General features: G+C 36.8%; 1 protein-coding gene across 1 annotated transcript in view; it reads right to left on the bottom strand.

The window, feature by feature from the left end:
- The window catches only part of THSD7A (thrombospondin type 1 domain containing 7A), a 181,662-nt gene that overhangs the window by 97,366 nt on the left and 66,839 nt on the right, over nt 1–17,457 (bottom strand). The window contains exons 3-7 of the mRNA XM_069860390.1: nt 13,982–14,230; nt 12,245–12,426; nt 10,370–10,438; nt 6,231–6,386; nt 3,819–4,022 (exon numbers count right to left, since the gene is read on the bottom strand). Of these exons, the coding sequence (XP_069716491.1) occupies nt 3,819–4,022; nt 6,231–6,386; nt 10,370–10,438; nt 12,245–12,426; nt 13,982–14,230 (860 nt within the window). The remainder of the gene's footprint in view (nt 1–3,818; nt 4,023–6,230; nt 6,387–10,369; nt 10,439–12,244; nt 12,427–13,981; nt 14,231–17,457) is intronic.

Genomic DNA, 17,457 nt, shown 5'->3' with positions numbered 1-17,457 from the left:
AAGGAGGTTGTAGCAAGACAAGTGTTGGTCCCTTCTCCCAAGTAACAAGTCTTAGGATGAAAGGAGGAGCTTTCAACTGGATATTAGGAAAAATTGGTTCACTGAAAGAGTTCTTGAGCATTGGAACAGGCTGCCTAGGGCAGTGGTTGAGTCACCATCCCTGGAGTTACTTAAAAGACATGTAGATGTGGTACTGAGGGATATTGTTTGGTCATGGACTTGGCAGCGTTAGGTTTATGGTTAGACTCGGTGATCTTGAGATGTTTTGGAACCTAAACAATTCCGTGTATATTAATTCTGAAAAAGTCCTTCCACAGTAAAATGCTTAAGTTCCATTTATATAATAAACTATATCGAAGTTCATTATAGCCTCTGCAAGGACAACCTGGGGTACTGACTGCCAAATTTTTTTCAGCCTGAATGAAGATTCTGATTACTGCAATCCACTGTAGAAAGAGAATGACAATGATAGGCCTCCAGCAACAACAGAGGAGGATAATCTATTGTTTGCTGTTGTCTCAAAGGATATAATAACTCCTATCTTTGCACCAAATTGAAGAGAGAATCTCATTCCAATTATATAAAACAATTTCACAAACACTGCTATTTGATTCTATTTGTAAAGTAAAACATCGAGGTCAAGACATGTTATCCCAACTAATTACGCTTTAAACATACACAACGATACAACAGTCAACAGAAGGAGAAGATGCTAATCAGCATGGGGTTTATCTTACATTAAAGCAGTACATTTACAGCATGATGCTTATTCTGAAAATTACAACCTCAATCTTTCTTTTTGTAAAGCAGAAGCCAAGGGGATGATACAATTTTGTTTTAATATACTTAATTCCCTTTGATCTAACCTCTCCTATCCAGGAACTGATTTAAGGTGGGCTAATTAAATCACATGAACTCAAAAGAAAAAAACGCTCTTGAAGGGCCTGAAGAGTGTGTTGTTAAGCAAAGATTAGTTCAGTTCCAGCAATATAGCAAACTCAGTCAATAATTAATGCTTTCCACACATTGTTTCCCTTTAAAGCCATTTTCACCTGGAAAACTGAACGAAATTCCCTGTGTGCACTTAAATCAAAACTGTAGCAACACATGACTATCATACTAATCATATAGACTGTTAATTGAACTCCAGTCTTTACCTGACACTAAATGCAGTTTTCTCCAAGAAGTGCTCAAAGAGCACTGAATATTACAAATTTCATATGAAGATTAATTTAACCCATGAAGTTTAGACAATGCAAGAGTAGCTTTCTCCGAAGTTTATTTTACTGCAAAATACTACACAGCTGTGTGGTTTGATGCAAAACTGCATGATTGCAAAATGCTGCTCTCCTATATTTTGCACAGCAGAATCTGGATTCTCCATTACAAGTGTTTGATGAAGGATAGGTATGCCAGGGTAGGAGGCCAGAGTACTACACAGGAGTACCTGGGAAGAGGTGGTGGTGTGTGTTTAGAGGAGCATTTAAAAGTTGCCTATAGGATTTTCAGTGGGTTGATGCTGTGAGTGGCAAAGTAAGGGAATGCTTGAGCAGAGTTACCTTGGAGGGAGAGACTACCAAGGTTGGTGGGACCTTACTTCATACTTTCATAGAATCATAGAATCATAGAATAACCAGGTTGGAAGAGACCCACCGGATCAGGGAGTCCAACCATTCCTATCAAACACTAAACCATGTCCCTCAGCACCTCGGCTGCCCGTGCCTTAAACACCTCCAGGGAAGGTGACTCAACCCCCTCCCTGGGCAGCCTCTGCCAGGGACCAATGACCCTTTCTGTGAAGAATTTTTTCCTAAAGTCCAGCCTAAATCTCCCCTGGCGGAGCTTGAGGCCATTCCCTCTCGTCCTGTCCCTTGGGAGAAGAGCCCAGCTCCCTCCTCTCCACAATCTCCTTTCAGGTAGTTGGAGAGAGCAATGAGGTCTCCCCTCAGCCTCCTCTTCTCCAGGCTAAACACCCCCAGCTCTCTCAGCCGTTCCTCATAAGACCTGCTCTCCAGCCCCATCACCAGCTTTGTTGCTCTTCTCTGGACTCGCTCCAGAGCCTCAACATCCTTCTTGTGGTGAACAAGTATCTTTGTGAGTGATTGGATCATCGCAAAACAAGCCATAACTGCAACTATTCTCTACTTTCTTTGAAGCTGTGTCCACAAATCTTTAATTTCTAGTGATGGCAGGCACATGGCCAAAGCCCAGCTTCTCACTCCTTCTGGGACAGATTGCTGATACAGGTGGTGTATAATGCCTTATTGGTACAGCAACATATAATGCCATATAACTCAGGAAGACAGACAAACAAAGATTAGTACTGGGAGTGAAAAACTAGATCACAAGTCTTTCATGTCAAATTTGGCCAAAATTAAAATTCTGTAAGTTTTAAATAGAATAATAGATAATACCATATACATAAAACATATCTCAAACTCTAGTAGGTCCATTGTATACTCTAAATGGCTACAATAAATTATAGTTTACAAAAAATACTACAGTTTAAGAAGAAATTGGGCTAATCAGAAGTTAGATGTGAGGAAATCCCACTCCTCAAAAACAAAAGTAAGCCAAACCTATCCAAAATCTAGTAAAAGAAAAAAAATACTGGTTTTTTGTGTTACAGATTGTTTCGCTATTAAAAAAATTAATTTACAATTATTCAGGAAAACCTTTCATTCATGAGGAAAAGGCCATTTTTCATCTGAAAATGCATACAAACAATATTTCAAATAGTTTCTCTATCGTTGCTGAGAAAATGTTACACTGTGAAGGGAAATTTTTTTGAGCAAGAGACATAAATTGTGGTAGATTTAATATTGTAATTGTAGTCTAATCTCTTTCTGAGCTATGAAAACGGTTACCAGTTCTCTTAGGTGTATGCAAAAAAAGAAAGCTTACCTACTTGTTCTGAGGTTTCAAATTTAAGCCCCAAAACTGAGTTATGACCCAAATTCTTGACCATGAAAGCTCAAGAGTTAAATCTCACTTATCAGTTCTTATTACTTCGGACCAATTTAATTACAAAATATTTTGTGCAGCGGTCAAACACATCAGAGGTGCAACCTTACTAAATCCTCTATAGGGAGGCAGAAGTCTCTTACCTAGCTACATAACTACACTATAGTCAGTGTAATTATTTAAATTCATATGCTGCTGTGGACTATGATACTACTAATGAATAAGTAATATTCTCACAACAGTAATTCAAGAGTCTTCTGTAGATTAAAGCATTTTGTAAGCAGCTTTCAAAATTGGCTTTTCTGACTATGTCATGAAAAATCTGTTTTCTCTCACAGAGGATAATTGAATAATGGGGGGGAGTGTTGACCTTTTGAAGAAGCAAAACAGCCTGGACTGTCAAACCAACTTGATAACACACATCAAACCATGCTTTTTAATAAACACATTATTATTTTTTCTTCCAGCTATACTTATGGCAATGTGTCTTACTTTACTCACATTTTATTTGGTTTTGGACTCAGTGGATCAGATTTGTTAGTGGGATTACATCAGGGAATTCAGTCAAGTCATTGTAGTTATAAGTCTGACCTACTGAAAAGCAATAGCTGTTTCCCATTTATTTTTCTCAAAGTCTCTTTGGGAAACTTTGAAAACCTACAATGTAGCAGTGATTGTAGATCAACTAGAAGACCTGTCCTACCTAACCAATACAAACGGATATTTCTCTCTATTCCAGACAGCTTTGCCTTAAGGACTGAGAAAGGTGAGAGCTACAAAACCCACCACTGTTTTGGACTACATCTTAGCAATTTCATTCTAGTCTGTGTGGACCACGGGAAAAAGCATCTTACCATCACTGTTGATGCAGACAACAATAGGAACCTGTGTACCAGGGCCACACGTCTTCTCATTGTCAGGAATGCACTCCTCTAGCCCCACAATTCTCCAGTCATAGCAGGATGGCTCTTCACACGGAATGGCTTCTAGCAGATGAGGGCAGCTTCCTGTTCCTCCAGTAGGCTCATTGGTGATGCGCCGTTTCCTTAGTTTAAAGCCTGAAATGTCCATGAAAATACAGAAGTCAGAATAGTTAAATTCTAAAATGCAAAATGAAGAGATTTTTATCTACACCTGAGTGAATAGTTATATTTCTCTTCTGTGTGAAAGATAACACAGACATTCAGTGCAACACTGCATTTTAGATAACCGGCTAGAAGAACTCATTAAAGAAGGAAGAGAGGTAAAACTTAACAAGACCATCACAAGTTTTGAGCTTATTCAGTAAGCTTTGCCTTACACCCCTGTTTATCCCAGTCATGCATACTTTGGGAAGGAGACAGGAGTCATTTCCTGTGTATCACACTTTCCAGAGTCATCTCATCCAGTAAATTGTCACTAGATTGCTGTGTTGCCTTTCTCAAACATGCTGTTTGTTTCCTTCTCAAGTACCTTCCAACAGGTACAAAAAAAGAAAGGAAAAGAAAGGAAAATAAATGGACCCAAGAATTCCTATGAAAAAATTTTCAGTAATTAACATTGCAATAGTCCCTTGCAAACACCTAACATTTCCTTAAGACTACCTAGGCTCATTTTGGATCAGAGAAACCGCTGCACCTTTATACAGTGTTATCTGCCAGGTTGATATTAGTCTCTAAGAAGAACCCTCTCTCTCATTTTCAGGATGGCAGGTTGAAAAAGCCAAACTAAATCCACAGTCAGAACAACCTAACCAAACTGAATGGATTCAGGAAATAGTTTCTCATGTAATAATTTTCTATAGTCTCTGATAGGAAATGCTTTAACCTTGGCATCTCTTCACAGCCTTCTTTGTTTTATCTCAATATGTAGGCAAGTTAGTAATACAGAGACATTTTTTATAAATTTATAAGTTTAAATTTTACAAATTTATAAATGTTATAAGTTTTATAACTCCTTAATTTCTACCAGGACAAAAATGGAACAGGAGAGAGTTTTCATAGACTCACAGAATCACTAAACAGTTTGGGTTGGATGGGACCTTAAAAATCACTTAGTTTCAACCCCATTGCAGGGTGAGCTTGCTGTTAAAACTTGGAGCACCTATACAATTTGATATCACTCTCAGAAGAACTGCCAATGCAATGAAAAATAAAATAAAAGAATTTCCAGACAACAGGAAAACGTTGGCAGCTGAAAAAAGATCCCTGCTTGTGTGTGCAGATATAACAACTTGCATAAAGTATATCCTAATATTTTTTCATCAGCGACCTGTCCAAATCAGTCTCACAAACCTAAAAATTAGCCCTGAGTATTTAGCAAATCTTTCAGTGATGGAACAGCAACAGAAATAACAGGTTACTTGACCATTATACTCAAAGAAGAGGAGATCCAATGGGCTGACATATCGAACAGCTTTTTCCTTCTTGAACTGATCAAGGTTTGGTCACATTACCATGAGATAGCATTGTAAAACTTGCATTATTGCTGGCTAGACTGAAACGTTACTAACAGTATACCAGGTTGAAGCAGCTAAGGTAATGTGGCAATTAGAGTTGCTTCTTCAAGTGGATATATGTGGCTGCACTTTCTTAAGAGTGTTTTCAGTCAAGGAACTGAATCTGTAGTCTCAACTTTTGTCAGATAACCACATTGCTGCAATGATTAGGCCAGTTTTTCTCATTCACAGCCAGAAACTTCTTATATGAGGTCCTTGTCACTGTATTCTTGCTTTCCCATTTTGATGTCAGGTTACTACAATCTATTCTGCATTGGAACAAACCATAAAACACGTAAAATTGAAAAACAGCATGTCATCAGTAAAAGAGTACCTCTTATCAACTGTGAATGGTCCCAACTTTTTGCCAGAGCAGGCTTTATGGTCTACTGGTGAATTCTTAAGCTATCACTGAACTGTAAACCTTTGAGTGACTTGGACACTATGCACCTCAAAGACTACTTCTGTCCACCTTTCAAGACAGAATTGTGATATAAACACACATACAAACTTTCCCTTTCAGCTTGACAGTAATGTTTAAAACTGGATTTGCTCTGTAATAATCTAAATTGACCTCGAGACCCTAGTAAACTACTTACATTTTTGCCAGCTTCGGCAGAGCCGTAATGCTAAATACAGACCTAATTCAATGACCTTATTTTTGATGCTCAGAGGCAGTGGATATACCCATCTGGGTACAAAACTTAGTATGTTTGCATAGCCAGAGGCACCTAGTAACCTGGGAATATGAAATAATCACTATTAATGGCTTGGATGAATTTTTACATACCCTTCTTGGCCTGAAGGTCATCACAGCTTTCATAGGTGCATGGTCCCCAGGCTGACCATGCCGAGGTCTCACATTCTATAGGACAGGGGATATGGCACAGCTGGGAGGTGCTGGGAAGTGGTCCTGTACACAGATTACGGTCTACCGGCCTCGAGGCTGTCGAAACAAAATCAACACATTTCGCATGTCACCAGTCACAATTCTCAGCTCTAAGTGGACAGAATGAACCATCCTTCATTCAGAAAGGCCGCTACCAACATTTTAATCTGAAAAAGTGATGGTGAGATACCTGTCTTGTAAAAACGAAACAGAAGTCAGTTTAACTCTTTGCGTGAACAGAGCCAAACTCGATTATGTGGAGTCAGGAAGAATGTAGCATTGCAGCACCCTCTTGGACCTAGTACTTTCATTTAATGGATAGATTATGTTACTACAACTGTTGTCCACATTGCGCTCTGTGTAAACTGATGTCTTATTCAGTAAGTCCTTACTTAAGAAACTGAAAGAAAAGCTGTATAAATCCATTTGCTCCTATATAATTTTAAAACTTCAAAAATCTGCTTAATTAATATTAGAAGATTAATTTTAAACTATAATCTGAAACACAGTTAGAATTATGACAAAATTTTGTGTTTTGTTTTATTTTAAAGACCTTCAGGTGCTCACACAGCAATAAGATTTGTGCAGTAGCAGCTTTAGTTCAAGAAGCCACATTTAAGATACATACGTGGCTTACATATAATATAAATACACATACACATAATACATTTAAAATAATTGAAAGAATAAAAAAGATAAATTTTTTTTTCATTAAAATATTATTAATCTATAAAGACACATGTGAACACAGATTCTTCTCTTCTTTAAGGATGAATAAAAAATCACTTTGCTCCTTCCACCCTTCCCCCTTTGAATTCTCAGGTTACACAAATAACATGGCAGCTCTATAAGGCACCAGAGCAAGGCACAGAACTCTAAAACAAAATGTACTATTTTGTTACAAGCAAGATTTTAATTGTCTTTCATAATATAGGATTTGTCACCGTATTGAATTAAGCAGAGAGTATCTGCCAGAAGGCAAAGTGAAGTCTGCCATGCTTGTTCACTTTGGTTAACTGAAGAAACATGCAATTCCTTAACTGAAAACACCATCATCCTACTCCCTCATCATTTTTTCACAGGGAAGTTACCTTATCAATTTTCAGCCACCACTACAAGTACTCTCTTCTGATGGAAAGAGTTCTCTAAGGAAACATATTCTGAAATAAGTTCAGAACATGACAAAATATCCTTCTGAAAGGCAAGATCAATAACCACAGATACAATGTTAAAGAAATTATTATGTCATTAAAGTATGGTCTCACTCGTAGTCATGTGCGTCTCTTTCCATTTTGCATTTCTAAGTAGATGGTCTTTCCAGTAACAGAAAAAATGTTTAATTCTCACTTTTTAAGGGAAAAAAGGAAGGAAAAATCATCAGCCTCCCTGTTCTGGTTTCCTATGCTGCCTGCTTTGGCACAGTTTTACACTGTGTTGTTCCACATGATGAAGGCATGAGGATGGCAGATCGTCATTCAACATAACTGCTTCCAGCTCACCAATCTCTTAACACAAAATAACACAACAACAAATATCCCAACATTTGCATAATGCTATGTTTGAACTAAATTTTATGACAGAACATTGAATTTTACAGTAAGTTTGACATGCACACCTAATATGCATGATAACCAATGTAACACGTATATCTTTTGTAGAACATAGATATAAATAAACATAATTTGCCTGTAATTAAATTTGAATGGAATAGTTTCTAAAAAAAAAAAAGAAAAACAGTAAGTAATTGCTTACTATACTTTTTAAACCTTGATTTAATCACAGAATTGCTCAAGTGAGACAGTTGAAATTAAGGGTCAATTACACCCCTGAGATGCAGCCTTGCTTCAGGAAACAGAGCAAGTGTTCTTGTGAATACGTTGCTTCATCTCCAGCCTGAACCAGGATAAAGCACTTGCCATCACAGTGGCTCACGGGTTGTTACTCAGAAAAATAACAACGACCTTTCATCAGGAAGCTTTAAATAGCAGATTTTCTTATCACAGATGTTGCATACCACAACTAGATTTTTAAAAGTCTGTCAAAAGAAGTCCCACTGGACTACTACTGTAATCCATTTGTCTTCAAGCTAAATTTGTCTGGAACTTCCAAAACATAAGGAATTGATATCATGTTTGGCTTCAAAGAGGCCGACTTAAGTTTTTGGAAATGCTATTTCTTTTTGGGTTTTTTTTTTTTTGAGATATCTGATCAGTAAGAATTCTAGGTCTTGTCAGCAAACATCATTAAAATAAACTTATGAAAACAGCTACTGAAAATACCTGCCTCTACCACCATTTATTAGAATGCAGGGGAAGAAATAAGTGCTTTGAGGACAGGTAAGTGGTAACATTAAATCTCTCAAAATGCCAACCTATTTTTTAAATGCTATTCTTAGAATAAAACTGGCATACAAAATGTCTGCTACCAGATCTGTTATATATCACTTTTAAAACAAAAGAATTAAACAGGACATTGTTGAAAGCTCAGGGTGTTTTACCCAAGATTACACAGAACTCTTTCTTTGAGTAGTAGTTAATAAGAAGACTTAGGCCTGCCTGGGTACCTTAGGAACGTCTTGCTCCCATTAATTTAAATGGATTTCTTCAAGCATCAAAAATGTAAAAATTAGTTCAGCTTTTGCTGCTTATTTTTTAGCAAAGATACTTTGAGAGAAGATGATTCTGATGCTGAAAAGTACAGTTTAAACCCTTAGCTCTGTTTTTTTTTTTGTACTCCCCTGTGGCAGCAATAAAAATTGTTCTTTATTCTTCGGCAGTGATGCTGAATGCTGATTACATTCTGTGTAATTCTACAAGCTCTGTATGGAATTTGAACAAATTTTGGCCCCAAAAAGGGGAAGAAACTTGAACGCATCTTGATAATCTCTCTTCTCCTTCAGCCTAATTAAAAAATTAGACTCAGTTCTGAATGAATTTCTGATTCGAGGCAGAGACCTAAAAAGTAAAACGATCTTCAATCATTCACTATATTTGGAAATTTTAGCTGAATATATTTTATCCCCCTGTAAAGCACCTCCTGGAGTGACTGCATTTTAAAAAGAACTGAAAAGAAAAAACACAGTTCCGTCCTTAATTATTTGCTACATTTATTGATATGTCAATGTCATTCTTCTTCAAAAACCATCAACTGACCACTGCCCAGTAATGACAGAGCTGGCAAAGAGAGTGAATTTGTATGTGGCTGTACCAGCATAAGATGACACAACTTAATTTTCCTCCTTTGGGTCATTAGCTGTTTCATAGCTAATATCTTTACACTCCAAAAGGAAATTTCCTCCCATTCTCATTCTGTATCAAAAGTTTCAAAGTTACTTGGAAACAAATGACAATCTATCTGATAGGCTTTCTGCGAGAAAAACTTCATGACTAATATGGTAACTTCATGACTAATATGGTAACTACATGAATAGATGTGAAACAATTTAAGTCAGTGGCAAGTAAATGGCAGAATGACAGTGACCTCCAGGAATCTTGATTGTCAGCTGCCTAATTACTACACTCAACACTGCCTTTTCTTCTTCAAGTCTGAATTTATGAATTTTTGATAGGAGACAATACAGACCTGAGTGCTGTGAGGGATTGTGGTTCAACTAAGTATTAAAAGTTCAAATTCTTACTGGACCACTAACTAAATGTTTTAAATCTGCAAAAGAGACTGGAAATAGCAGCAGTGACAAACACAATGATGCAGTTCTCAGCACTCAGAATCAAGAAGAAAATCAGTCACTTGCTGAAACGGTTCAAGAGTAGGAGTATGGAACTGTCCTGCCATCCCAGCTGCTTAATGAATTTCATTATTTTGAGCTCAGACCTGTCATTTTCAAACTGATCTCGAATTTTCTGGAATGCATAGATCCGTTAAACTATTTCAGTTTATTGTTATGATATATTTCACTTTATTAATATAATCTATTTCAATTCATTATACACATAGAGGCAATACAGTTCCCTTGAAAGGAACCTTGCCTCCTTTGCATGCTTTTGATTAAAAGGCCAGGTCAAAGGCCTTAATTTACCTACCTGTTATTTCAAAAGTGATCGATAGCAGTGGTGCAGCACTAGCCTTCGACTTGCTCTGTGACTGACTTTCTGAAATAACAGGGAAATGCTACCATGAGTATAAGAGAATGGAGGTCTTCAAAGCAGCCTCACTGAGACAGCATTCACTACAACCAACAGCAAACTACCCTGAAATGAAGAAGTTTCCCCACGGCTAAAACTGCTAAGTGTCTCCCCTAGTACTCTCCTATCAAATTACTCCTAGTTTTCAAATCCTTTTCAGAAGCACCAATTTCCTTGTTCCTAGCAGAGCCTAGAGAGCTGCTCTTGCCCACACCAGATCCAAGATGCAGTGAATGGAGAGCAGCTCTTCTGAAAATCCAGAAACACCATAGAGCTCCTTTTTAAACTAAAACCCACTTCACTCCTAGTTTGAGCTCTTGAAAAAACGTTCTCATGTTTATGCATCTAAAGACTAGTTATATTTTAATCAGCTTTCCAGGGCCTGCAGAGACTACCTCCTGATGGGCTCCGTGTATTCCTGTCACACTCTGATAAGGGCAGATTTCACACTCGCCTAAGCCAGAGAGACTTCACAGCCTACCAAAATCCTTAATCATCATTCTGAACAGTAAGCTGCCACTGCTTTTATTGTTAACTCTCCTTAGCTGGGAGGTTTTACTCCTTTACTCTAAGGCAGGGGCATCTAAACCTTGTTCGGCAGAGATGATTTACTAAAAGCCCTTGGGCGGAAGCTGATTTGCATTAACCGAAGTGGCTTGAAAGCTTTTGCTTTAATAAATACAGATGAGGGGCCCATGGAGTACACAAGTCACACCCTACTGATCCAAGCAGTCATGCTGAAATGGATGTTGGCATTAATATTCCCCACAAACTCTGCCTCTACAGCAAGCCTGAGAGTACCTTTAACCCACATCAGAAACCTCACTAGCCTGCAGTTCCGTCAGCTCTGGTCTAAACTCATGACTTGTAAAATAATGTCACTCTTCCTGAAGTATTTGGCTGTATTTAATTTTTAACAATAATGTCTGTTTGTTTCAAACAGCTACAGAAGAGGACTAAATTTATTTAAGAATCTAAATGCATTTAGCTAAATTCACTGATTTTTAAATCCATAGTGCTGCATTAGTATGCAGAAGTAGTAACATAAAATACTCAAATGCTGTTCTTCAGTAGTTATATTACTAAATTAATTAAAGATTTTTTTTCCAACTAAGCTATTCTCTCTTTTCTTAAGAAGCTCAGACTGTAACAGTGACAAGGAATAATCCTTCTCTCAGTTCAGGAAACGAGCCTATGAAATTATATTGGTTTAAAGTCCTTAAAGCAACTTAAGAACTTGACCAACTCGAGAAAATAAGAATAAAAATAAATAAAATCAGTTTCCTGAGAATAAATTTTAGTCATATTTTTGCACATTTTTATAAGTTTACATACCAGAATTGACATATTTAATCTGCACATCAAACTATACAGGTTCATCACCCAGCTCAAGGACACATAGGAAATCTACAGTACATGAAGGAATCAAAGCCTGGATTTCTGATCTACCTTCTCGTGCTCATTCTTACTTAGAGACATCCTTCATACAAGACAATATTTTTCACTAGATATTGAAAAATACTATTTTTTCTCTATGAACCAATATTTGCAACATAGACAATGCCATCTCTCTGGATGCAATTAAGTATTTTCATCTGAATTAGAAAATAACAGTAACCTGCAAGGTAAAAAGGCACTCATGACATTAGAAAATAACAGTAACCTACAAGGTAAAAAGGCACTCATGACAGAAGACAATGGCTGTCAAGGAGCTCTGGAATCCTGAAGTGCTCTTATGTCACACTAATTCAGTTGCAAGTGAATCAAATTTACCTTCTTTTTCCTTGAGGGTATTTAAATAGGAGAGGAGATTTTCATTAGCTTGCACGCAGTACATTTCCCGGGTTTGAATGCCACCTCCACACAGTGCTGTCTGATTTCCTCGCCTCTTGTCCTGTTGGCTAAGGAGAGGATCAACCCGGCATTCTGTCCACTCTGTGGTCCGCCAACCGTACCTGGATCAAATTTGGTTAACTAAGTCTTTAGAAATCATGAAGCCATTTTACACAGCATTAAGTTATATAGGCTGAAACACCTTATTAGCTTTAATCATCATCTAAAAGGCCCAAGCCCTGTGGCTTCTTGTACACAGACAAGCCTTAAGTCTGATATTTTATGCGGGTGGAAACTTTCCTTCTGTTATTTAACTTTTGAAATAATTATTTTTTTGAAAGATCTTTTCTGTTCAATTGCTGAAACATATCACACACACAAATATTTTATTGGAAGGAAGAAAAACTTAAAATGTGGAAGTATATATTCTACGTTCAGATAAGCCAACGTTCAAGACCGTGACTCTCAACATTTGCTTACAAGTAGATAATTTAAATGAACTGAAGCCAAAATATCAAAGAAATGTGCACACTGAGAAACAGAAGAACCAGAACAGGAGAGGTAAAAAATACAACCCAGCCCTCCAAAAACAAACCCCAAAGCATATTATTCATCTTTGATATGAGAGACAGAAGTTTTGCCTGAATATCAAGGTAAAAATATAATTGTATTTTTTTATTATTACTTCAGAAAAACATTTCAGTAAGTTCCTTTTTCTCTGTCAAGAGGAAGACAGCTCTGCAGTACCAAAGCATCCCTACTGGGTACTGATGAATGATGAGAAACTGTGAGCTTTGTAATCAGGGAATGCACAGGAAAGAAGATCTGTGACTCCCAGTTAAAACTCCAGTCAGGATTATGAACTGCAAGTGATGCCACAGAATTCTCTATCCAACAAGTTCTTTAAGGCTAAATCAAACAAACTGCTTCCTAGTGTGGCTGGAGATGGGGAAAGATGACATTTCAACTCTTAAATGAAAAATATGTACTACAGTCAAAGATGCTTAACATCAAATGACATTTACCCAGCCCCTCTTCTCAGTCTGATAAACACAAAGCACAGTTGGGACTTTTAATATTAATCTCGATTAGTTGATAAGGATTACAGCAACCTCTTGAATTGTAAAGTGCTTGCTGTCATTTCTCCTAAAATTTAAACAGGGTTAATCCCCTTACTGTCATTCTTAGACTCTCCTAATTTCCCTTTAGGGCCCAGTCCTGCCATTATTGTGCTGAACACAAGCCTTGCTAAAGAAGCAAACAGATGTTTATCACCTTTTTCCCACATTCAGCATTTTGTCTGGAAACAGGTAAGTACTTCAGAAAACAATTCTGGATGAAATGTTATGTAAAGAAAAAGACCATTAGTACAACTAAATTATTACAGTCTTGACTGGGCCTGCATACTCACAAATTTTCTCTTTTAAGACTAATGAGAAAATATGTATTTGTTATTTTTCCTGTGTTTAGAGGAGGAAGTGATTTCACCATAATAGCAGCTATTTGCAGACTCCAAGCTTTTAAGAAAAAGCACTGAATAAGCAAAGGATAAAAGAAAATAAAACCAAACCTATTATTTCTTTAATAATTATTTGGTTGATAATCCATTACCAGCCCTGTACACTTAATTGAAATTCTTTCTTCTGGTATAGGGAGAACTGAAATGAACCAGCTTACGTAATGCATGGTGCCACGCCGTCTCCTTGAGTAACACACTGCTCTGTTTCTTCTAATTGAGGGCATTCGCTTTCACTGCCGATAGGGAGCTGCTTAATGGTCCGTGATCTTGTACGATTCCCTTTAGGGGTTGTCATGTCAAAGCAGGTTTTGGAGCAGGGGGTCCATTCTGACCACTCTGACACCTGGCACTCCTTCGTGATCACACAGGACTGGAATGTAATAGGAAACTTGTCTTGTTTGCAGAAGCTGTAATAAGACATTATTACATTTTTCAGCACTTATATTCCGACAGTCACAAACTCCTATAGAAAAGTGATGTTCATTGCAACACGTAAAGTCAGTAAATACTTGTAAAGCTGTTGAGTTCCAGGCCACATGTATTTGATCCCAAAAAGTCAGGCAAGAGGGCTTTTATTTAAACTGACTCAAATCAGATACATAATATTTGCTACAGTTACAAATGCACAGTGTTGCCATATCCGTGATCAAAATTAAAATATAAATCTTCATACTTACAGAAGTACAAAAGAGCAAATAAATCTACTTTTCACTGCTTATTTTGTATGTTTTGGTATACTAGGTTATTGTTCTTGGAACAAAAACTGAGTGAAGAATCAATAAAAGAGAAGACTACGCAAAGTTTTTGAAGAGAACCAAGTGCTCAATATCATCTCCTGATTTCCAGACTATATATTATTTAAAAATGCAATGTCAAATACATTGAATACATGGTCAGTAATTATTTTCTTTGTTAACAGCTGGTATATAGCCACAGAGATGTCTCAATCTGAAATAGGAACGATTTCTCCCTCAGAACAGAGCCTTCCCTGCTAAAGTGAACTGACAACTTTAATTTCCTGTTACTCACGAAGGCCGTAGTCTCTTTTCCATTCTCTATCTGATTGCTTATTTGGCATATTACATAGGCTGTCACCAAGATTTTCTCCTTCTAAATGCCTCTGCCTTTTTAAATGTTATGTTCTAACGAGAAACTAACTTCTCTTTCAAAGCTTGATTCACAACAGGAAAATAAGAAACAGAGAAGATAAAATACAATTAAATTGATCATATCTTTAACTCCTTAATTATAATTACAACATAGATGCATTTATCATGTCTGTTTTGGAATAAAATTCTTGATTCTGAAGTAGTTAAACAGGCAAGAAAAAGATTTATCTGCACTGTAAATGGCACAATGAAACACTTTGTTCAGTACCAGTCCTATAAACAATACAACAAAAGCTCATTGTTTTCTTTTAATAAAATAGAAAATACTACAAAACATTGACTATTTAGAACAATTTTGTTGCTATACAAATCTTTGCTGTATCCATAAATCAGACATCATGTTGAACTGCTGGTATCAAAATTTTGTAACACAAGAACTAGCAATACTTGAATGAGACTAATAGCCAATTTGAAAACACTATAAATTAAAGTGCTCCTATATATAAGAGGCAGAGCGATTCTACATCTCGCTAACAGAAGATCCTGGCAGTGGAGAGAAACAATGTCAGCAGATTCAAAATGAGGCTCAATGAATTTGTGGACTATAGGACTATTTATGGCTACTAAAATGACTAGGCAAATGATACGCTTGCCACCTTCCCTAATATACTGGCTTTGGATACTGGATGAACAGAAAAGAACTCCAAAAGGCATTCAGGGCTCAAATGCTTGGACTTTAAATAGCATCTCCCTTTACCATTGCTGAAGACAATGGTGTAGAGACCCTGCTGGGGTTTACAGACTATGGCAGACTATTCAGGAAGGGATTTCTTATGTTCTTATAGTGTGAAAGGTGTTTGGCGGGGGTGGGGAACCTTACACATGATAGACACTACTTATTCTGCTTAAGGAATGAAACTACACCCTTTTTGGGGTGAGAGATACTCAAATCTTTCAAGAAAATTTTTCTTTTATAGTTGACTTTTTCACCTTCAACTAGCGCCATCTGGCATAGGACTACAGTAACATCAAATTTAATACAGAAGTTCCTGTATGTTTGACAAAACATATAGACTCATTCATCCCAAAAATGCATATATTTTAATGACTGGTGAAAAAAATCTATTCCTTATAGATTCTAACACAGAAAGTATCTGCAAATCCTTCCGGAGGAAAGATGACATATCATCACCTCCTTCCAAATTTCTTTCCAATGTGACTCTTGTGAGAGCACACAAAACCAACATCTTCAATCACATTGTGACTGAGGATGAGTTTAATTATAGACGTATTTTGCCAGGGAACACATACAAAATTGCCACCACAAAGTAACTATGGCATGGAGTAAATAGATTAATTATTGATGAGCAATACTCCTTGGCCTTTGCATCTGCTTCAAAACTTATTGGGGAGAAGTAATACATGAGAAAGACTAATATTCATTCTCAGAAGTTGTTTTACTAAATATGTAAATAAACTTTCCTCTTTCTTTCTTTATCCTGTCTGTATTCCCTAATTGTCACAAATCCCAAAGGTGTCCCTGGCTACGACCAGCTGTAATTCCTACAGAGCTTCACGCAGAGATTGTTTCCTTCCCTGATAAGGGAAACCTCCACCACAAGACAAAGTGTTCAAGTTCCTTAGGATGACTGATGCATAGGAGAAATAAAATCTTCAGCTGCAATCAAGCTCAAAATTAATGCACTTACCAGTTTGCAAAACCATAATATTCTGAGCTAGCTAAATTAAAAAAGATTTTTTATCACAGATTTTCTGAACAAAGCGTAAAAAAATGATAAAATTGGGCCAGTGTACTGAGAAAAAAAATGTTTTCTCATAACCATAATTAAAAAAAAAATAACAGTATGCTGCCAATCAATCCACTTAAAAATTAGGGCCAGATCTGCAAACTAATTATATAAATACATTTTTTAAAGGATATAGTCACTTCCTGAAAGATTATTACAGGTACAAGTCACTTTTCAGAATCAGGAGCTATTAGATCATTCACAAAAACTTCAACATAGGCATCACTACAACTTCAGATAACAGATTTTCCTTTCACACACCCTTAAACTGTAATTGCTATGTGTGCAAAAAGAACTCCTAAAGCTTCTCACTTTTCAGTACCCCTGTAACCTTGAATGCCATGGTGCTGAATTCCCTCTGTATCATGCAAAAATGTTTTTAAAAATTTAGACCTAAATTTGCTCACAGGACTCAATTGGAGAGTATTTGGTCAGCAGCATAGATTCAGCAGGCTAGTACCTTCCACTTGACGCTTATTTTATTTTATATTAAAAACTGTTGTTGACACAGCTTATATAATTAGAATGGTCATTTAATCTTTTTTTGTTATTAATTATTTCCATATGCAGGTATGAAGAGGATGCAAATAGAACTGTACCATGTTACTAGCCCCAGTATTTTTTTATGATCCTTGACAGGAGAGACACAACAGAGTTAAAGCATGCCTCACTTCAAATATTTATTTATAAAATTAATAATTTTAAAATTAATTATAA

Source organism: Phaenicophaeus curvirostris, chromosome 6 (assembly GCF_032191515.1).
Source record: "Phaenicophaeus curvirostris isolate KB17595 chromosome 6, BPBGC_Pcur_1.0, whole genome shotgun sequence".
Taxonomy (NCBI): Eukaryota; Metazoa; Chordata; class Aves; order Cuculiformes; family Cuculidae; genus Phaenicophaeus; species Phaenicophaeus curvirostris.
Note: the sequence above shows the minus strand (reverse complement) of the source record. Positions and strands in the feature narration are given on the sequence as shown.